Raw genomic sequence first — 24,810 nt, 5'->3', positions numbered from 1 at the left:
GGACAAACCTATGATTCAAAGGAGGAAATAAAAGCTGCAATTTACAAGTTTCACATTCTTTGTAATAAAGAGATTAAGAATACGCACAGTGACAAACAACGGATTAGGTTCAAGTGCAAGGACCCCAGATGTGGTTGGTACATTAATGCAAGGGTCACTGGTTTTGGTACACAATGGAAAGTATCCAAGTGCCCAACAAAACATGTTTGTCATGCGGATGCCACAAGAATAGATCATGCATAGTTGACCGCTGCTATGGTTGCCGATTGCATCTCGGCGCACATGAGAAATGACGTAGATTTAAGTATCACTTCTGTTAGAATAGCTTGTGCACAAACGTACAACGGTCAGGTACCAGCGTACAATAAATTGTGGCGTGGAAGGGAGTTGGCAATTGCCCGCCAATTTGGTAGTTGGGAGGGGTCATATGCACTTATAGTCCCCTTATTGGAGGCAATTAAGCGAAAAAATCCAGGTACATTGTTTGATGTTACCTCATATCCAACTGGTGAGCCTGGACCTTACAGGTACTTTAATAGGGCGGCTTGGGCATTTGGACCATGCATAGAGGCTTTCCAACACCTGAGACCTGTCATCACTGTTGATGCTTGTTTCTTAGCAGGCCGGTACAAAGGTAAAATGTTGATTGCAACCGGGTACGATGCAGAAAATCAGCTCCTCCCGTTGGCTTTTTCATTGGTAGATACAGAGAATTTTGAAGATTGTGCATGGTTCATGCAATGGTTGAGGCGCAATGTAATTCGCTCCAGGTTTGTGTGTGTCATCACTGATAGGGGTAAGGGCATAAAAAAGGTGTTTCGACAGGATGATCTGGGATGGAATGAGGAAGATGAGGATGAGTGCGTTCACCGTCTTTGTGCTACTCACATAGCAGAAAATATGAAAAAGAATCATTGCAATGAAGAAGCAATCAAGTACTTCAGGATATGTGTGGCGAAGAGAAAGATGAGGAGATATGAGCAAGGAATGCAAGCAATGGGAGATGTATGTGATCGGGCTCTGAATTGGTTGGATGGTGTGGGTAAGTATCTAGATCAAGATGATAACGAATGTCCTAAACCATGGAAGATATTCCAGGCGTTGGATGGGGGTTTCCGTTGGGGAATTATGACGACGAACGGGTCCGAGTCGCTCAATAATGTTTTTAGATCTTCTCGTAGGTTGCCGGTAGCAGCAATAATTGAGGACACGTTTTACAAATATCAGCAATGGTTTGCTCAAAGGAGGGCAAAAGCGCAATTTGAAGCAAGCCAGGGTCAACAGTTCTCATGCCGTGTGCACGAGGTATGTTATTTTCATTAAATTATTTTATTTTTGTAATTTTTATTAATTTCAAGCAATGTATTTTTCCTAGTTGATTAACAAACGGTGCGGGAGGTCACAATCTATGACGACGCTCGGTGGATTTGGCAACTGGAACGAGTTTGAGATAACATCCACACAAGAGAAAGTTAATGCATACATGAAAGACGCTTCTGGCCGGTTTACCAAAGCGAATTATAAATACACGGTGGTAATCATGGATGAGAACACGGTTACATGCACATGCCAGAAGCCGCAATTAAACAGAATACCGTGTTCTCATGTTCTGGCAGTGTGTCGTCTCCGAGGCATTGACCCTGGAAGGTTTGTACATTACTACTACCACATACAAATACTTATCAACACATGGCTGGGTGAATGGCATGTGTATGACAATCAGTCTGATTGGCCGGAAAGTGAAGGCCCGATCCTTGTTCCAAATGACAAAAATATTACCTTGGGTCGAAGGAGAGTTAATAGGATTCCGATGTGGCTTGATTTACTTCATAATAGAAGGAGAGGACATCAGACTCGCCGGGATACACAAGAACAACAAAACAGAGCTGCTCGAGATGCACGAGGTAGTTAACTCATACATTTTTGTTATTCAATTTTCAAGTTGAGAAATAGGAGTAACAATACATTTTTGTTATTAAATTTTCAGGTTGAGAAAGAGGCAAGCAATGTATTTTTATCCGACGGTCAAGTTTAGATTTGTATTAACATGCAGACACCTATTTAGGCAAGCATTACTCGTTTATTGTATTAACATGCAGACACCTATTTAGGCGCACTATTATTGTTTGTTTTGATTTATTTGTGATTTATTTGTTGTTTTATTGTTTGTTTTACAAATCGTTACGTTCGGATTTACTATGACGAAAAATAATGAAAGATAAAAGCAAAATAATACAATAAATAACAACATAAAAGAAAGATAAGCATCCTGATATAACAAATCATAGTATATGACAACACTAGAGTAAAAAAAATACAAAAGCAAACGGTGCGCCGGCTGGAATGATACTATGAACGGTGCGTTTTTTATGTATTCAGGGTGCCCTCTACCCCAGGAAGCGGCCCTGGCCGCTACCCCCCAAAGCGGCCACCCCGCTGGGCCTCAATCCGGCCCAATATATTGGCCGCTTCGCTCAGAAGCGGCCCAGCTCCTGGTGGCCGCTTCCCTCAGAAGCGGCCATGCGAAATTTGGAAAATCCAGCCGAAAATGGTGTTTTGGTTTAACATTTTTTATAAAATGGTATATTTAAAAATATCGGGAGAAAAAGAGAACACATGTAAGAGGACAATTTTGGGGAAGAATGATAATTTCATAGGTATAGAACACTTTTTGTCTGATAGTCCAGCAGAGCGCTAGAGGGTTTTGCATTGAAATGGTAAATTTTATATTTTTAGTTTCAGAACTCAGAAGTGTGACACATGCGCAGTTTAAACTTTTTGGAAGGATATACATAATTTTTGGCCTAAATGTAATTATAATTAATATTTTCATGGCAAAAGTATATATGGACATAAAATTTTTGAACTTCTTTTGTGGTAGTTTGATGCATATATAAAAACGAAAATCCAACTTTTTTTCATTCTTGTAAGATAAAATGGCATATTTGTATTGCAACATCGCTTATATTATATAAGCCAACCAACTCTTCCAACGCCACCTATGCATGTTAGCACTTAAATGCTCTAATAATTAAATTACATTATTTTATGGGTTATGCTAAGTAATGTTATTCCTTTGGCCCTTCGTTAAGATCAAATACTATTTCTCATGGAGACATCTAATCGGCTAGCTACCATCTATAAATAAAATAATATAATTCTGTGAGTACAAATTATTTTTTTAGTACCTCTATTTTAAATAATAGAATAAATTAATGAATAAAAGAAAGAATGAAAATATTATTATGCGATGCACACACATAAAAATGGAGATGCATGTATACAGCAAATTGTATTGTTGTGTGTACGCATGTGCACCTATATATACACATCTTTCTCTCAAGACGATTAATTGTATATAAAGATCTCCGTACAGAAGTTTGCAAGTTTAAAATTCAACCAAAAATATTTGGTAGATATTAAAGTTAGAAAATTGTTCAACGCAAAGCGTATACACAAAGTTTCAATACAGCAAGCTGTACCTTTTAAACATTGATTTAGCTCCCGAATTAGATTGCAAGTACACAATCCTTATCGAATGGTATAATCTGGTATCGATCCACATGGACGGTTCAACTCTGGACTCTTACTTTGCTCAGTTAGATACTAGAAGTGAGAAAAGGTTGATTTGATTTGTTTATGTTTCCTAAATTTGATAACAGTAAATGACAACAATTAAAACTTTGGTTTTACTTGATTATAAAAAGAAGTTTCCAGGGTTTCAGATTTCATCCTCAACTCTGCCTCTCTGGACCTTCACGCGACTCGCATACTTTCATATGCGACTCGTGTGACGCGACCCGTGTGCTCTCACACGCGACTCACGTGGTCCTCGAGTGGATGCAGCATGTGTCTGTTTCTGAGCTATTGATTTGTGTAAGGATCTATTGATCGTACCTAATATTCCTGAACCTCAACTCTCATTTATTGGCTTAATGAACTTGGTAAGGAAATACAATTTCACCTTCTTAGATCTCCAACCTCAAACTCTCATTTACTGGCATTCAACCTAAGTTATTTGTCTGGTTTGCTAAAGGTATCTACTATCTCTCAATAAATGAAAATTTCACCTCTCAGTTACTATTGATCTCACCTCTCTGATCAAAGATCTACCTCAAATACTTGATCTACTTGTAAGAAACATCAAGGCCTAAGTACTAGAAGAAATGCTATAGACATTCAACAGTAGACAACAAGATTCATTCAAACAATTTCAAACATCATGCATTACGTACAAAACAGAGTTTTAGACTACATCTTAACCCTAGAAACTAAGAGATCTACTCAATCATGATCAAGAAAGAAGTAAAACAAGTAAAGAACGAACAAATCATGATAAAACCTGAAGAAGAAAGTAGATCTCAAGAACTTCCAATCTTCACTTCTCAGCTCTCTTTCTTGATCTCCACTCCAAGAACAAGGTAGATTGAATCTGTTTTCCCCCCCTCAGTTAGTGGCAGAGACTGTCCTTTTATAGCCTTCCCATACGACCCTTCCTACTTTGGGCCTTAATTGGGCCTTCATTGGGCCTTCGCCTTCTGCTCTGGGAAACTCTGATGCGAGCCGCGTCAGCAGTGATGCGACCCGCATCAGGGTTTATCTGATGCGTCTCGCATCTGTGGTAGCGTCAGGATGTGATGCGACTCGCAATGGCAATGATGCGACCCGCGTCAGTGGTAGCGCCAGAGTGTGATGCGACTCGCGTTGGCAATGATGAGGGTCGCATGCAGAGTCTCAAAATGTCAGTAACTTCCCTGATTTTGCCAATTTTCTGCAAAAATAAGAATGAAAGCGCAGCAGTACCACATTCTATATATAGATATTCAATGTAATAGACGTTATTTAATTGTTTAAAACGCAAATTTTGATACGAAAATTAGTCAGAACAATAGATCAAATATGGTGATATAAAAAACTTAACTCTTACTTTTACCGATGACATTTTTCCTCACAGAGAAGAAAAAATAATTGATTCCATCAAAATATCCCAGTACGTACAATACGTTCACACAAGGTATCAAACAGTACAAATAGCTCATGTATATATGTATTACCGATTACAGCTGGAACTTTACTGTTTCAAAATTCATATAAAGTAATAGAGAGACATACACACATTATTAATTTCCTAAATACATTCTTAGTGCCCATACATAGTACGTAAAATTTAATTGTTGCCTCCATTTGATTGAAATTTCAGAATTATATTCTTATTTTTTAGTACAGCACAATTTTACCAACAGAAAATAATTTATAATATATATAGCTAGTTTATTGGTTGCTCTCTAGTACATGAGTGAGGGGGGCGTCCGACGCCCATCGGACCACTTTTTGTGTTCGATGGGTTCTCTCACCGTCGGATCTGCTTTACGATTCGCGCCCGCAATTTCGTGTCTGCTTTAAAATCCGTATACACGAATCCTAAAGCAGATCTGACAATGAGAGATCCCATCGAACACAAAAGTGGTCCGATGGCCATCGGACACAAAAGTGGTCCGATGGCCATCGGACACAAAAGTGGTCCGATGGCCATCGGACAGCCCCCTCTTCCCTAGTACATACGCCCCATGGTTCCTCTTTCTTTCTCTCTCTCTCTCTTAAAGTTCATCAAAATGCCCATGTCTCTCGTAATGCCAAAAGAATATATAAAGATGCAACGCCTTTAATTGTCACCGGTGTCATTTTCCGAAATATATCACAACAATTGCATCCGGATAGCATCCCATTGTGAGGCTATGCACAGCAAGAGCATCTTTTTTTTTATATTTTATGTATGTGTCTGTCCGATATACATGAAAGGGATGGAGTGTGTTATAATTGCACACCTTATCTCTAAAGTGTGTGTGGGACTCACAACAGAGAAAATGGATTCAGATGCTCCAAAGGAAATCTTCCTTTTATGGATTTGTATTTTGGAGAGAAGTTAGAAAGAGAGAGAGAGAGAGAGAGAGAGAGAGTTAATAGAAACATGGCATGGTGCAACTAGATGTGTATCCGACAGTGCAAGCTGATTGGATCGATCTTGCTAATATTGCACACATCCATCAGATAAAAGGTTTTGTACGGTCGAAAATATAAAAGTTACTTTTTTCTTAATCGATGTTCATCATCTTGTATTTTAGCAGCTGTTTGATTGCATCCAGTTGCAAGTAACTATACCATGAATTATTAGAGTACAGGTTTGGATGGGCACACCATTTATTAAATAAAATACGTTGTTTATCGTACGGAGAGCGAATATTGTCTAACGGTCATCTCGACGCCAATACGAAATAAATTAAAGAATTCATATATATGAATTTTGATGCGTCAGAAAGATTAAATCATGAACAAATTTAAATTTGTTTTTAATGTGCCCAAAAAGATGAACTCTTTACAAATCTACATGGATAACCATTTCCGGGGCATCAAAAAGCATGTGGTTTGTTTGGGATTTGTACGTGATCGCTACCGAACGAGAAAAAGTATATATTTTCTCATTATTGAAAATTCTGCAACATATATATTACTATTACGACCTAACTATAGACTATAAGTGTTATATATAGGCTTTAATATTAATAATGTAGGAATGAAAGTCTAGCAAAAGTTGAGTTAAAACTTGGTTTGAGAAGGTATATATGAATGGAGTGCAGATGCCTACAAATTTAAGCACACTTAAAAAAACGCTGTCTTTAGAGTACATTCCATATAGTACATATTATGTTCATCTTTTTTCACCTCCTAGCTATTTTATCTGTTGAAAATAGTTCTCCATATGTTAAATGAAACTATGTAGTTATTGACGATTAATTATCTATTAAACATAATTTTCTATGTATAGAATTATGTAGAGTTTAATATCACAACAAGAATAAGACACTTTTCGCGAGGATAAAAAAGTGACTTTTTGCAACGGACTACTCTCATTGTTCAGCTTTTTCTTTTTGCGACGGACGGCCGTCATAAATGCGTTTTTTTCCCTCGCAAAAAGTGTCTACTTTGTTGTAGTGTATAACTATATTCATTATTAACAAATACATAATAAAATCAAGATGGGAAAAATCCTTTGTCGTATTACAAAAGTATTAAATAGTTGGATGGCTTAAAACCTCCAACTTTTACTAAAAAAACAAATACATAATAAACATAAACATATAATTAAATTCTACATAAATCTATTAGAGAGAGAGCCGGAAAAAAGATATACACAATTTTAATACTGCAGGGAATACGATTTAGTGTACATCTTATTATTAACAAATATAGATTAAAAAAAAAGTATTGCGGATCTCAAGTTTATACCTTAGTCCTAATTAAAATAAGTGTTGCGGTTTTCAAATCTTGAAGAACTATCATTCATCACATATATACTGGGAATACGCTTTAGTGTACATCTTATTATTAGCAAATACAAGTTGAATAAAACATATACACTAAAACGTATTCCCACTATACATGATGAGCGACAGTTCTTCGAGATTTCAAAACCACAAAACTTGTGTTAATTCGGGACAAAGACGGAAATTTGAGATTGAGAATTCGAATAATTTAGTGTAGTGTTTTATTTTATATGAGAAGTTGAAAAATATCGATACATGCAAAAAAAAATTTTCTGAAAAACAGTTATTTTAAAATTTTCCAAAAAGATTTTAAAAAATATCTAAAAATTATAAAATTTGGTCTCTAAGCACAACTTAATATGGTGATCAATTTGAATGATTTGGATCGACATTTTGAACTTTGAAAATAAAGATATAGACGTGAAGTAATTAAAACATTCGCTTTACTTCACAAAGTATCGTAGTCCAACTCTATACATAATTATATATATAGAGAGAGAGAAAGAGAGAGATTGGCTCTTCTACTTGCATAGCATATCAGGGTATATGCTTATATATATATGAGGAGGGATCCAATTACACTATTTTTCGGTAACACTGAATTACACACTATATTTTCAAAGTCCAAACAGTCGATCCAAACCTTCCAACATGATGGATATGTTAAAATGTGCTTGCAGATAATATTTTACATTTTTTTGAATTTTTTTACTATTTATTAAAATAGGTACAAAAATTCAATGGTCTGAAAGCAACAATTTTGTAATATACTTAATAAATAGTAAACAAATTCCAAAAAGAGGAGGGTTCAAATGCCTCCATTTTGTGTGCCTCCATCATGCCTCCATTTTTAAAAACTTTAATAACTCAAAATTTAAATCTGAAAATTCAAAATAAAACAGTTGGATATGAACTACATCATTTTATCTATGCACGTGTAAAAAATTATGGCATTTAAACTTCGTTTTGATTGTCATCTTGAATTTGTAAAAATGTATACTAATGTGGATACCTTCTAGACGTTGATTTTTCACCTTCTTGATTCATATAAAAGCAAAATCAAAATGTGATAATTTTTTATGGACACATAGAGAAAATAACATAGATCATATCTAACGGTTTTATTTTGACGTTTAAGTTTTAAACTTTGAGTTATTTAAGTTTTTAAAAATAGAGGCATGATGTAGGCACAAAAAAAATGGAGGCATTTGAACCCTCCTCTTCCAAAAAATATAAAATTTGATCTGCAAGTATATTTTAATATATCTATCATGTTGAACTAGGGCTGCAAACGAATCGAATCAAACCGAATCGAACTTACCCCAATTGAGTTTGGTTTGAATTAATTTCGAATCAATTTTTTTACGAACTCGATTTCGAAATTTTTACGAACTTTTTTACGACAAGGAAGAGTGATCGTAGTCATTGAAAGTGAGAGGTGAGAGTCGTCTAAGGTTTTAGAACTGAGAGCGAGGGTTACAACTTACGAGTTATGACTTATGGCTGGGCGGCCTTATGTTTTAATTTCTAAGTCATCAGTGAAAATCAACGGTTCATCTTACTTTGAATTTCGAACTAAGATAGTTTGCGAACCTATTTCGAATGAACCAGGTCCAATTTAAATTTGGTTTGAATTAATTTTGAACTATTTCGAATCGAATTTTTTATGAATTTTTTTGAATCAAACTCGAATCGAATTTTTTATGAATTTTTTTGAATCAAACTCGAATCGAATCACGAACTACAAATATTTTGTGCAGCCCTATGTTGAACGGTTTGAATCGACTATTTGGACTTTGAAAATTTTGAAAATGTAGAGTGTAATTCGGTGTCAAAAAAAAAAGTGTAAGTGGATCCCTCCTCTCTCTATATATATGTATATATGATATTAGAAATTTCACATACAAGGTACGTACTATTACCAAGTTTTGCTTAAAAGTAAAATAAAGGTAAGCATGTGCATGTGCCATTTCAAATTATTATGTTCTCCTTTTTACTGCGTTAGAACAAGTAACGAAACGATGGATTGCACTTGTGGTCCTATCAAATATATAATAGTCTTTATTCGGTGTAGACCTCAGAAAAATTAAATTATAAATCAATAAAAAGCTAAGTCAATCATATATATTATATATATACGCAGATCGAGTTTCTTTCAGAGCCATCCTCACTAATCTCAACATATCTGTTCCCATAATTAAATCAGAATTCTACATGGTGGGGCCCAGCACGTTGTCCACTTTCCTAAAATGGAAAGTGTATTGATGCTCTGAGCCTTTTTTTTTTTTTTAACTGGGCATACCTCATGGGCTTAAAAAATCACCATTAACTCGTGAAGATTTAGATTCTGTACAACCATACTTAAGTACCTTCACATGATTCCTTTTATTTATAATGTTAAAATCGAGGCAGATTTAAATCAAAAAAAAAAAAAAGTTAATGATAATTGCTATAATCCGATGGTTTGAGGTGTGACAATAATTATGAGCAAATTTGGGTCTGATGAATATCGGAGCCGTCCGATGTGCTTTAAAATTCATGCACACAAATCTTAAAACAAAGCACGTATAAATCTTGAACCGCGTCGGATGGTTCCGATGCTCATCGAACCTAAATATGTTTCTGATAGACATCGGATCCAGACTTTTCTCAAATTATTATCCAGGCTCAATCTGTCTTTTGGATTTCTACTACAGTTACAAAAACAAAATTTTAAAAAGTACACTCGACACACAACAAGTTGCAAAACATGGTCCTCCAGGACCACTAAAAAACAATGTGGCAAAACATGGATGGGCCCTTTCATGGGTTCTGACTTCTGACCAAGATGTGGCCATTCATGAGTTATGTCGTTCTGACTTCTGACACAAGGTCCAGATAACATGCAGTAATTAACCCCACGCGATCATATATAGATCCAGGTATTAATTAATTTTGTATTATTTTTTTCTGAAGGAATGTATCTCAACTAGTGTATTAATGGTTGGGCGGGTACGGATACCCCGGGTATACCCGGGCACGGGTACGTCTCGGGTACGGGTATGACGGGTACGGGTATGTCGGATATTTTTTTCAAAAATTATACCCTACCCGTCCTATACCCGTACCCGTGTACCCTTGATGGGTAGGGCTGTCCGGGTACGGGTAGGGCGGGTACGGTTTTTTTTTTTTTTGCTGTTTTTTTCTGGTTTTTTTGTTTTCGTTTTTTTTTCTGTTTTTTTTCCTGTTATTTTTTTTCTGTTTTTGTTATTTTTTTTAATTTAAAACAATAAAATATAAATATAAATAAAAAAAACAGAAATTAAAAAACAGAAATTAAAACAGAATTTTAAAAACAGAAATTACAAAACAGAAATTAAAAACAGAATTTTAAAAACAGAAATAAAAACAGAATTTTAAAAACAGAATTTTAAAAACAGAAATTAAAAAACAGAAATTAAAAAATAGAAATTAAAAAACAGAAATAAAAACAGAAATAAAAACAGAATTTTAAAAACAGAAATTTTTTTTTTTGAAAGAAGTGGGCTATGCCACCGATTTCCATTGCAAGAAACCATTACAAGAAACCATTACAAAGTTTAATTGGTACCAGTGGTACCAACCAAGTACAATATAAGCATACTGGTAAACTAAACTAACAAACAAAATATGCCAAAAGGAAAAACAGAACACTTAAAACCTATTACAGCCTGCATAGCACTCATATACCTAAGAAAATAAGCAAAACAGCCCCCTGAAAAGCCATCATATCACCAATAGACCAGCATACGCATAATAGACCCTGCAAGCTAAGAAATCTCAAAATAGTTCATCAAAGCAAAATATGCAAAACAGATACTAACATAACAAAAACACATATAGCAGCTTCAATATCTTCACCCTCCATATATAGCCTCATCCTCCATTATGCTTCCTGTCCCAAGCATAAGGATTGTAGCCTGAGTATCCTCCATATGGGTAGCAAGTAAACCCCCTAATAGGTCCTTTGCATCAGGAGGTAAGATATAGATTAGTTTCTCTAAAGCCTCATATTTCTGATGGGAACACCAAAATTTAACACACGCAATAATTTGTGTACCTAGAGTGTGGGGACCTTTTGCAACCCCCCCTTTAAAAATTAACCTATTTCTCTCGAGCCACAGTCCATAAGACTGCACCTATAATCATCATAACCAAATTATCATCCTTCATAGGTATGCACGTACCTATATCCCACAAGTCATCTAAACTTACACACGTAAACACAAAATTATTGTATCTAGCTATCCAGTACCATATCTGACTTACCATGGAACAAGTTAGAAACAAATGAGACACTGTTTCTTGCTCATGACAGAAAATACATGATTGGTCACCCTGCCATCCCCTCTTACTAAGATTATCCCTAGTTAGAATTCTATTTTGTTTAGCCAACCAAAGAAAGATTCTAATTTTGAGGGGTATATGAGCCTTCCAAATTTTAGTGAATGTAGAATTAGGTATTCCACCAAATATAAGCCAAGTATACAAGGAATGGACACTAAATCTACCAGTACTAGACCACCGCCATACAATGTGGTCGTTAATGGTACCTAATTGAAAATTCTGAAATTGAGTTAATAAAGTACACCATTCTGTATGATATGTACTAACTAATTGTCGACAAAAGTCAATATGTAAACCTGCAGGACTGAATACCTGTGAAACCAAAATCTGTTTATCACATGCAATATCAAACAAATTTGGATAAACAGTAGCCAAAGCACTGTTACCCGCCCATCTATCCAGCCAGAAACGTATCGAATGCCCATTTCCTACCTGCCAATCCGTACTAACATCTATAATATTCTTACTTTTCATTATATTCTTCCAAAAAGGAGAATGTATTCCATAAGTACCTAGAACACTATATTTGTGAATAAGGATATACTTCCAATTTCCTACAACGTTATCATCTAAAAATCTCATAAGCCATTTGGCTAAAAGAGCATCATTCATTACTTTCAAATCAAGTACACCCAATCCCCCTAAATCTTTGCTTCTACACACTCGAGTCCAACTTATCAAGGGATATCTTTTCCTTACTATGCTATAAAAACAGAAATTAAAAAACAGAAATTAAAAAACAGAAATAAAAACAGAATTTTAAAAACAGAAATTAAAAAATAGAATTTTAAAAACAGAAATTAAATTGAATTTGGGGGGGGATTTGAATTTGGGGTTTGAATTATTGGGTCGGGTATAAGGGTACGGGTACGGCTAAGGGTAGACGGGTACCCGGGTAGGGTAAAGTCGGGTACGGATAAGGTCGGGTATGGGTATGGTCGGGTAGGGTATGGTCGGGTATTTGTCCAAAAAAACCGGTCCGGTCCGTTTTTTGTCCGTACCCGCGTACCCAAGTACCCGATCCATACCCGGGCTCGGGCACGGGCGGGTAGGGTAGGGTATACCCTTAACGGGTATAATTAATACACTAATCTCAACACACTATATATATTTGCCTTTTGAAGATTGATATTAATTATTGGATATCAAATGAGATTAAAGAGGTATCCGTCATAATCATTAATTATGACGTAGAATTAATTTTACTTGAATCCTTGCATTCCTTGCTGTAGAGACCGAAATTTTAAAAAATAACATTTAAAAAAAAAAAAAGCCATCGTTTTTGTACAATTTCAAATCTACCACGGCCGCATCTAGAAGATGCGACCTCATTTACTGAAGACCCCATCTAGAGAATGCGGTCTTAGAATGGGGTCCGCATCCACTAGATGTGACTCCATTTTTTTTTCAAACTTCGGAATTGGAATGATTATTGTTGTTTTCATATCTTATAAATTAAATGGATTATTTTATTTTATTGTTATTTATTTTAAAAATTTATTTGGAAAATTAAATTTTATTATAAATAAGTTCAATTATATATATATTATTTTTTTATAGTTATTTTTCACTGAAGACTTTAAAAATTTATTCATCAATATCTCTAAATTTATTTTTATTACAAAGAAATCTAAAACATATATATTATTGTATTTTATGTTTTGATCAATTTTACCGAAGATCCTAGAAGTTTATTCGTCGATAGTCCTAAATTATTTTTTATTACAAGAAATTCCAATTACATATATTTTATTTTATTTTATTATTATTTTTCACTGAAGACCTTAGAAATTTATTTGTCGATATTCCTAAATTTATTTTTATTACAAAAAAGTCTAATAACATATATATTATTATATTTTATTTTTTTGATCATTTTTCATTAAAGACCCTAGAAGTTTTTTCGCCGATAGCCCTAAATTATGTTTTATTACAAAGAAGTCCAATTACATATATATTATTCTATTTTATGGTTATTTTGTTAGTTTGTAATAATCTAGAAGTCAATAATACAATAAATTATCATAAAGCTTTGTTCATGAATTGAATGTTTATATCATTTTGTTGCCTTGAGTATTATTGCATTTATGGATCATTTCGAGTTCATGACTGAAATTGTGAAACTCCATAATATAGATGATATATACTCTTAAAAGGTCATTGACCAAGGTAATTAGCAGGAACACTAATTACCGCTATAAGGTTAGTATGTGGATTAAAAGATGGTTAAGTTTTACAAACCACTTGACACGAGATGTCATTTTAATCACATAGATACATGTTCTAGGAACATGGTATTTGACAGACCCCGAATGAGACATTAAATAGAATTGTGTTCGTGTCATTTATGTTTTCATTCAGTGTCACGTTCTACAGTATGAGGTATTTATCGTTCCCACTGAGAAATGTGTATGTGTGATTGTTATCCACCGCTGTCCGTAAAAAGCAGTCATAACGGTAGCATTTCCATATGTATAGCTTAGCTGAGGAAGTGATAGTCTGCCAAGAATACTATTTGTCCCTCGTATCTCTATACAAGCTATAGCATCACTGGGCCCCTTGGTAGAGTTAGATTATCTGCATGCGGTATAATTACAAGAGTAATTATATTTGATAATCTACTCAAGATCAAGAAAAGATTCAGTTAGCAAGGATGACACACATCTACCTTGAAACTGATCTGATAGCTATGAGACAGAAGAACCGACACAAGTAAAGAGTTTACTGGATCGTGATATTGTACAGTGCAGCATCATCTGTGTAATTGGATGGTCATGATGTGTTGCCAGATACCACTCATGATTATAGAAGTTAAAACAGTTTTAACTTTGTTTACCAACATAACACAGATCCTATTGGGTCACACCATATAGGAGCTACTCGGAGAATCTTACTGATTAATTATAAATTGATTATAATTAATATTAAGATGGTTATAATTAATTATACGTGATATAATTAAATTATAAATGTCATTTAGAATGACAAGCAGAAACAACGGTTAATTTATAAACGTACACGTTACGTTGTATAAAAGTTACCGAACAACAACCGAAAAGAAATATAATTGTATATGACAATTATATATATTTGATTTGGATTTTAATTTGTTAATTATGGATTTGAATTATGGGTTTAAAAGCCCAAAATAATCGAAGCCTTAATTAAAATTAAAAGCCCAAATCAAAGCCCAAAATCAAAGCCTTTTACTATTCATGCCTTAATGGGCCAAGGGCAAAATGGTCATTTCACACCTATGCCACCTTGCATGACACCTTAGGGTGTAGAAGCATGGAGAAGAGTGTGGAAGGGTGTGGAAGGGTGTGGAAGGGGTATTTTGGTCTTTTCACATATTAAAGGATGAGGTGTCAAGGGTTTTTGGTAAATAGATTTGTTTTGAGGGGTATTTCGGTCTTTTGCGAACCTCCTCAAAACACTATAAATAAAGGGGTGAGGGTAGAGAGAAAACTTACTAATTCACGTGTTAATCTGATTACTTCGTTAATCGGTTTTTCCTCTCTTCCCTGATTTCGGTTATTACGAGATTCAGAAAAATATATTTTTGCAAACTCTGCGGTATTTCTTGTTTTGCTTTTTAAGTGAAACGGAATGACTTGGAGTCTTAAATATATTTAATCTGTCCCTTTTTTGGTGAATAGTGTGTCTGCAGAATTCCGCGATTTACGGTATTTCTGGCAGAAGAAATAAACCGCTCTCCGGTTAGTCCTGGTGGATAACCGATAGAGGTATCACACGTGTGATACTCCGAGTCGATTCCTTCCCTGGTGTAGCTCTTCTTGCTCGGTCTGCATTCCAACTGTGATTTGGAAACAAGGTATAAATTGTTATATTAATCTATTTAATTGGTAAATAGATTTAAAGCTTTAGAAAATCAATTATGGAGTAGATCTGTAAATAGGATTAAATGGATCTTCTTGATTCATTTAATCTGTAGCTTAAGGTAGATGTAAAAAATATTTGTTTTACTCTTTCTGCACCTTAAGCTAAATCAATGGGTTTGAACCATCGAAAACCCAACATATTTTTCACCAAAGACCCTAGAAGTTTATTGGCCGATATCCCTAAATTTATTTTTATTACAAAGAAGTCCAATAACATATATATTATTTTATTTTATAGTTATTTTTCACCGAAGATCCTAAAAGTTTATTCTCCAATAGCCCTAAATTATTTTTTATTATAAAGAAGTCCAATAACATATATATTATTTTATTTTATTTTGTTATTATTTTTCACCGAAGACCCTAAAAGTTTATTTGTTGATATCCCTAAATTTATTTTTATTACAAAGAAGTCCAATAACATATATATTATTTTATTTTATTTTGTGATTGCTTTTCACTAGAGTTTAATTGCTAATAGCCCTAAATTAAACCTCTAGGGTCTTCGGTGAAAAATAACCATAAAATAATATAATATATATCTAATTGGACTTCTTTGTAATAAAAATTAAATTAAGGCTATCTGTGATTAAACTTCTAAGATCTTCGGTGAAAAATAATGATAAAATAAAATAATCTATTTAATTTATAATATCTTAAAATAGCAATTCGTATCCTTTAATTATCTTTCAAATTCTGAAGTTTGAAAATAAAAAGTAATGGGGTTGCATCTAGAGGATGAGGACTCCTTTCTGGGGCCTTATTTAGGGGATGCGGCCCTCAGTAAATGGGGTCACATCCCCTAGATGCAACCGTGATAGATTTGGAATTGTACATAAATAATTGTTTTTTTTAGAAAATGCTATTTTTAAAAATTTCGGCTGTAGAGATGCACCTAGAGACAAAAACGGATCAGATATGGAGCAGATATTAGTAAAATCATATCTATATTCGCTTTTATTTTTTGGATATAGATACAAATCGAATGAGATATTTATTAAAAAAATATCAAAATTTATAATATTATCTAGAGCAAGGCTTGGGTGCTATGGATAGCATAAGGTCATTATGTGCTACAGCATCAAAAACTTATCGTATAACCTTCAAACTTCGATTTAAATAGCTCAATAAATTGGTTATCTAATAAAATTGTAGAATACTATTTTTGGAATTCTTTTACTATTTATTATGATTTATGAAAGATGGCCAAAAATGAACTAAATTTTCTTTTATTTTCCTATTCATTTTTGGCCATCTTTCATAAATCATAATAAATAGGGATTAAGGAACTTTGTCTCTCTTCCATTTTGATCTCTCTCATGTGTTGAGAATCCACAAACCCTAGAATCAAGATCAAGTTCTCTTGGAGGATAGGGATTAAGGAACAAACAAGTTAGTACTTTCTAGCAAGAGGAATATTTGATATCAAATTAATTTCTTAGTGGATACCATGGAGGGCTTCTACCTTAAAGTCTCAACTTGGTGCAGGGCACTACAAGGCATCAACCACCATTAGCATTGATCAAGAGGTGAATGATCTTCAACCCTACATCTCAAGGACCTTCATTTCTTATTTGGAGACAAGAAACTAAAGGTATGATGTTTATTGATTTGTAAATTTGATTTTAGTCACAAATGATGATCTCTTTTGGTATTTTCTTGTCAAAATTTTTGAAATTTCGCTGCCCCAAGTACCATGAATGTCCAACAGTGGTATCAGAGCCTAAGGTCTATGTGTGACTGATTTTGGCCAAATTTTCAAATGTATATTAGTCAATTGAATCCTAATATTATGGTTCAAAAGAAATTTAGGATTTTTGGGTAATTCTGATGTGGCGTGCGGTCTCGGCCATGTAGCGTGCGACCTCTGTCATTTGGCGGGCGACCTCAGGTATATGGCGCGCAGCCTCAGCCATGTGGCGTGCAACATAAACAAATTAGGATTTTTGTGCGACTCTAATTTGCGTGCGGCATGCGAAAATTAGAATTTCTGTGCGATCTTGATTTATGTACAACACCGTATGCGGCATAAAGGTCTATGTCGTATGCGGCATAAATTCTAAAACAAAATACTATATGTTGTAAAAAGAGTTTTACGAACTGTCAGATAATTTTTCTCTATAATTATAATGTTGGGAATTTGTTGATTAATATAGTGCATAAAGTATTGATGCATGTGTGCAATTATTGCACAAAAGCTAATTTTGTTTTGCAGCGAAGAGTGGGTTTGTGTGGCTCATAATTTCAATGCCTTGTGTGATGTAATGAATGCTTGTAACGCAGCCTTTGGTGCCCTATGATATTAATTAATTTGATTAATTAAATAAGCAAGGATGTTAACTTGCTTCTCATGTAATTCATTCAAAGCTTGCATGTCTATTACATTTAGAGTTGGAAATTTTAAATGTAATTTCAATTTCTATTAGAATAGTTCTAAGTAGATTTTGGGTGGGCCTTAGTAATTGAGTTGCTCAAAAGGAGACTTCAGCCATGGAGATGATGGAAGGAGCATCGATTGCGAAAAATGTTTTTGCAAGAGCCATACAAACTCACAAAGCATATATGATATGTTTTATATTTATTGTTTGCATAAATTCTATGAGAGTCATGATAGGTATGGGTGTATGTGTTGGGTTTCGGGATAACCAAAACCCGTTTAGGCTTAAGCTGCGAAATGACCGTAGAACAAAAATTTCTACAGCCAACTTAAGCTCAGGATTAAACGGGGTATGTCAGGAAACTTTCCAAGGCGGTCCACCTTCAGTATTCCTTTGGCATCAAAACCCAATTTAATCCTTTTTACATATCTACTCCATGATTGATTTCTAAAACTTTAATCTACTTACCAATTAAATAGATTAATATAACATATTTATACCTTGTTTCCAAATCTTAGTTGGAATGCAGACCGAGCGAGTAGAGCTACATCACGGGAATGATTCTCCTCGGAGCATCAGACGCCTGATGCCTCTATCGGTTATCCACCAGGACTAACCGGAGAGCGGTTTATTTCTTTTGCCAGAAATATTATAAACTGTGGAATTCTGCAAAAACACTATTCATGGAGAAAAGGACGAAAACCTGTAAACGCGAATTTTCGATTACTCAGTTTCATCATTGAGGAAAACTGAAATACCGCGAAATTTGGAAAAACACTATTCATCGATCCCGTAAATATACTTCACAACAACCCGCAAGATTATACGTCAACTACGTATAACTTTCTTTTCTCAACCGAAACACTATTTGGGAGAGAAACCGAGAAAGAGAGAAAATACCGATTCGTTTCGACACGAAACGATACAAGTGAATTATTATTTTAATCTCTTCATGCACCCCTCTATTTATAGCCTCTAAAATGATGTGAAAAGACCAAAATACCCCTATGACAAGGCATGCCACCTAGGGGGTGAGGTGTTATGTGGATAAGATTGATGACGTGTCATCTGGATAGGATCGATGACATGTCATGCGGATAAGGACGAATCTGAAAAAATCCGAATGCCCTCGGCCCGAATACTAATAATATTCGTATAATTATTCTGAACAATTATATTTCTTGTGGTTGTTGTTTCAGTAACTTTTATACAACGTACCGTGTACGTTTATAAATTAACCGTTGTTTTTGTTTGTCATCTTATATGAGATTTATAATTTAATTATAACACGTATAATTAATTATAACCATCTTACTATTGATCATAACCAATTTATAATCAATCACAATAAGATTCTCCGATTAACTCCTATATGGTGTGACCCAATAGGATCTGTGTTATGTTGGTAAATAGAGTTAAAACTGTTTTAACTTCTATAATCATGAGCGGTATCTGGCAGTATACATCATGACCATCCAATTACACAGATGATGCTGTACTGTACAATATCACGATCCAGTAAACTATTTACTTGTGTCTGTTCTTCTGTCTCATAGCTATTAGATTAGTTTCAAGGTAGATGTGTGTCATCGTTGCTAACTGAATCTTTTCTTGATCTTGAGCAGATTATCAAATATAATTACTCTTGTAATTATACCGCTAGCAGATAATCTTACTCTATCAAGGGGCCCAGTGATGCTATAGCTCGTATAAAATACGAGGGACAAATAGTATTCTTGGTAAACTATCACTTCCTCAGCTAAGCTATACATATGGAAAAGCTACCGTTATGACTGCTTTTTACGGACAGCGTTAGATAACAATGACACATACATATTTCTCAGTGAGAACGATAAATACCTCATACTGTAGAACCTGACACTGAATGAAAACATAAATGACACGAACACAATTCTATTTAATGTTTCATTCGGGGTTTGTCAAATACCATGTTCCTAGAACATGTATCTATGTGATTAAAATGACATCTCGTGTCAGGTGGTTTGTAAAACTTAACCATCTTTTAATCCACATACTAACCTTATCGCGGTAATTAGTGTCCCTGCTAATTACCTTAGTCAGTGACTTTTTAAGAGTATATATCATTTATATTATAGAGTTTCACAATTTCAGTCATGAACTCGAAATGATCCATAAATTCAATAATACTCAAGGCAACAAAATGATATATAAATAAACATTCAATTCATGAACAAAGCTTTATGATAATTTATCGTATTATTGACTTCTAGATTATTACAAACTAACAGTATGAATCACACGACTACCTTAAACTAAATAACGAGTCTGAAAAAATTAAGTCTAATTTCCTTCCTTCTCTATCCAGATCAAACTATCGATCGTTAGTTGATGGGACCTACTCAGTAGGCATCACATTTTAGCTTTAGGAGATGTGGGGCATGACGGTCATGTCGAACCAAATAGAGAGAGGTTTACTTGACAAGGATAATCCATAACAGTTTTGGGCCTTGGGGAATAGTTTATTTAAACTTAAGATGTTTAAGTAAATGAAGAGTCAAATAAAATGTGATTAGCAAGGGGTTGCTTATCTAAGATAGCTAATATCAAGTTTCATACCGACGCTGGCTTGTCTTAGTGAAAATGAGGATCTTGGCACATACGGTATGCCCATGTCGCATATGGTATCGCGCAGTGCGTTGTTGGGCCAAAATTGGCTAATTTTGGCCCATAACTAAATATGAAAGTCAGTGGAGAACATGGCAGAATGTGGAAAACATGTTTAGGTCAATGGGGCTCTTCTAGACAATAAGTAGGCTATATAAAAAAGCCCCTATTGCCTAGAGAATCATCACTTTTCATTACTCTTCTTTCTTAGAGAGCCGAAACTTTGTCTCTCTCCCATTTTGATTTCTCTCATGTGTTGAGAATCCACAAACCCTAGAATCAAGATCAAGTTCTCTTGGAGGATAGAGATTAAGGAGCAATCAAATTAGTACTCTCTAGCAAGAGGAATATTTGATTTCTAATTAATTTCTTGGTGGATACCGTGAAGGGCTTCTACCTTGAAGTCTCAACTTGGTGCAAGGCACTGCAAGGCATCAACCACCATTAGCATCGATCAAGAGATGAAGGATCTTCAACCCTACATCTCAAGGACCTTCCTTTCTTGTTTGAAGACAAGAAACTAAAGGTATGATGTTTATTGATTTGGAAATTTGATTTTGGTTTGATTTTAGTCGCACATGATGATCTCTTTTGGTACTTTCTTGTCAAAATTTTTGAAATTTCGCTGCCTCAAGTACCATGAATGCCTAACAGCCACAATATATTATTGTCAACGACGACAGATATCATTCAAGCTTGAAACCAGGGTAGAGCAAACCTATCTCCATGGGCGGCGAATAGTTGGGATAGAGTCGGGGCAGCGGTCTGGGCCTTATGGAGAGAAAGGAATAGAAGATTGTTCTCGGGTAAGAGAAAACTGGTGTACTAATTGATAAATGAGACAACATTGGATATTACTTTATGGGCACAACAATAGTGGTGAAAGGAGTAGGGACTTCGCGGTGAGTAAATTTTACAAACTAGTAGTGGCAATAGGAGCTAGTTAGGGTAAGGAGGATAGGGCCAGGACGGCTCTCCCACAAGGGAGAGCGATTGACAGGAAAATTTTGTAAACAACGTTTTTATCAATATATTTCATCGTCAACCTTGCTGACTGACCTTCAAAAAAAGTGGCATTTCATGAAATTATTATAAATTAATGCTTTGAATATAAATTATCTTATAGCAATAGTAATATGAAGAGGGTGCCACTTATAACATTTGTAAGTTATAACATCTTACAATAATCTGGTTTTATAATTTTCAAAATCCAAATAGTCGATTCAAACCATTCAATATGATCTCTATATTAAAATTTGCTTGGAGATCATTTTTTTTAATCCATTTACTATTTATTAAGTATCTTTACAAAATTGTTGTTTTCAGTGGTCCAGAATTGTCAAAAAAATAGCAGTTTTGTATTAATAAATAGTAAAAAATATAAAATTTGATCTCTAAGCACATTTTAATATATAGATCATGTTGAACGGTTTGGATCAACTGTTTGAACTTATAAAATTGTAAAACCAAATTGTTGTAAGATGTTGTAACTTACAAATGTTATAAGTAGATCCCTCATCTAATAATATTATTATGTAGTAAATTATTGAATCATATAAAATTTTATATATTCATAATTATAATTATATATGTTTTTCAACAACATGCCTGATCGATATTAGTAGTATCTATCTTGTCTTCTTCTTCCATTTTAGCAAAGATTAATATTAAGAATAAAGATTTAAAATTCCCAACTATTTAATATTTATAAAATATTCTTCATAAGAATATTAAATATGGATTTTTTTTTTTTTTTAAGATTTGAACTTGCGACTTTTGAAAAGAGCATTGTCTTATTGATAGATCAAAACTGATTTTCTTGCCATGTCTTTAATTTAACCATTAATATTATAATCACTCTTATCTTATTGTCTGCCCGAAAGAGTGAATGATTTATTTTTCGCTTCACAAACCGCTTGAATACATCTTTTATTCAAAATATAAAAGACTAGAATATATATCGCCTCAAAAGGTAAAATTGATTGATTCTGAGTTGGACGGTTGAATTTGTTCTCCACAAATTACTTCATAACTTTCGAAGTAGAGTATCATATTGTATAATTAAAGAAATAAGTTAGCGCGCTACCACTAGTATAATAACAAGTTGTGTTATTTTTTTTTTAAATATATTAAATAAATTTCAAATGATAAACTTAAACTATTTAAATAATTCTACTTTACGAGTAATGTTAAAATTTATATTTTTTTTTGCATTCATTAATATAAAGTCAAGCGGTTCAAATATAATAAAATATTAATGTATTAAAATTAACTTATAAATCTTCATTTTTAATAGCTTGTCTTTATATATACTAAATTAAATTTAAAAATATATAATCTTTGTATGTAAATGTATCACTCGTAAAGTAAATTAATTTCAACAATTTGAATTTATTCAAGTGTATTTAATATTATTTTAGGAAGTAGTATGGTAAGTCACTGTGATATAGGTAGCATGGTACCCTTATTCTAAATTAAAAATAAATATCATGGGCCCAATATATTGGCCAGATTCGGGAAAAATTAAATTTCCACGTCATAGCTAAATATATACTATTCTTTTGGAATAAAATCTTAAAGAAACATATTCTCTAGCTAGTTTGGTTTTTATTTTTATTTTTAATATTTATATTAAATAACATTGACGCATAGTTTGTCTTTTGCTCCTTTCTGCGCCTTTGGCACCCAAGAATATCTGCTAAAAGTTGGAAAATGATAGAAAAATAGGTCAACTTCCATATGATTGATCGATATTTGTTGTTCAGTTCCTATAAGAAAATGACAAAATAAACATCTGTAGATTTTGGATGAATTGAGGCCCCATTTAGATTTGAAGAGATCTCCACCTCTTGGAATCAAGTTTGTAAGAGAACTGGTGCTGTTAATGAAATTACTTTTTTTCTTTGTCTTTTCTTCTTCTTTCAAGTAAGAATATTTGGACTTTTTTTAAAAGGTAAGAATATATAGACGTATTTATCTAAAGATTTTTTTTTAAGCATAAAGATGAAAAAAAAGTCTTCAAATTATTTGTAATACATTTGTTTTGTTTTAAAATACTACTTTCGATATGAGAAAAATGTCTTAACCAATTTCACTACGTGATTATATCATATGTAGGTTTTTTTTTTCCATTATAAAATAACCGAATTATAATCTTCTTACACAAAAGTTAATTTTTTCAAATAGAAATTTTAAAGTCTAGCCTTCAAAATTATATATATAGAGAGAGAGAGAGAGAGAGAGTTAGGCTGGGGTGCTATGGATAGCATAGTGGCCTCTATGCTACGGCTCAATATTCGAGTTTTGAAAATCCAAACGGTCGATCCGAACCGTTCATCTTATTCTCCATATTAATATCTGCTTGGAGACCAAATTTTATAATTTTCTGAATTTTTTTACTATTTATTAAGCCACTTTGAAAATCGCTAATCCAACGGTTTTACTGTTTTGTGCAGCCACCGTTGGATCAACAATTTTGTAAAATACTTAATAAATAGTAAAAAAATTCAGAAAAATGTAAAATTTGGTCTCCAAGCAGATATTAATATGGAGAATAAGATGAACGGTTCGGATCGACCGTTTGGATTTGGAAAACTCGAATATTGATCCGTAGCATAGAGGCCACTATGCTATCCATAGCACCCCAGCCTAACTATATATATATATATATATATATATATATATATATATGAGGAGGGATCAAGTTATAACAATTTTTAATATCTATATAGGATCCTCCTTTCATATTTCGAATTCACAACTCCTCACACACAAAAATGTTGTCTTTTGCTATTGGATCCTGATAACAATCTCCGCAGTCTCAACCTCGCAAAAAACCCCATACAAACTGCCAAAAAAGTCATGAGGGGACCGTTCAATCATTAATACTCCGCAGAAACTGTTAGTATTTAACTTGAAGCATCAAAGTATTTATCTTGAATTTACAAGTATTAATCCCTATGTAATGATCTCTATTTATGACTGAATAAATCAATTCATCAATTGTCCCCGCACAAAATTTTCTTTTTTTTAAAATTGTCCCCACACAACTGGGAACCATTAAATAAACAATCCCCTCATAAATACTTGTCAGTTATCCCCGCACAAAATTTCTTCTTTTTTTTTTGGATTGTCCTCGCACAACTGTGGACCATTAAATAAATAATCCCCTCACCCAATGATAAATACTTCTCAGAC

The 24,810-nt window shown here is 33.8% G+C and overlaps 1 protein-coding gene and 1 long non-coding RNA gene across 2 annotated transcripts; both read left to right on the top strand.

Moving 5' to 3' along the window:
- The first annotated feature begins 272 nt into the window (after nucleotides 1–272).
- Nucleotides 273–1,638, top strand: LOC144547196 (uncharacterized). The gene is made up of 3 exons (XM_078295782.1): nucleotides 273–1,305; nucleotides 1,376–1,503; nucleotides 1,617–1,638. The coding sequence occupies exons 1-3, from the start codon at nucleotides 283–285 to the stop codon at nucleotides 1,636–1,638; spliced, it is 1,173 nt and encodes a 390-aa protein (XP_078151908.1). The 5' UTR covers nucleotides 273–282.
- A 99-nt stretch (nucleotides 1,639–1,737) lies between these two features.
- LOC144547273 (uncharacterized) lies at nucleotides 1,738–2,139 on the top strand. Its single transcript, XR_013509062.1, has 2 exons — nucleotides 1,738–1,904; nucleotides 1,988–2,139. It is a non-coding gene; the product is annotated as an uncharacterized LOC144547273 (long non-coding RNA).
- Nucleotides 2,140–24,810: the final 22,671 nt, after the last annotated feature.

This window comes from Carex rostrata, chromosome 31, assembly GCF_964058835.1.
Source record: "Carex rostrata chromosome 31, lpCarRost1.2, whole genome shotgun sequence".
Classification (NCBI taxonomy): Eukaryota; Viridiplantae; Streptophyta; class Magnoliopsida; order Poales; family Cyperaceae; genus Carex; species Carex rostrata.
Note: the sequence above shows the minus strand (reverse complement) of the source record. Positions and strands in the feature narration are given on the sequence as shown.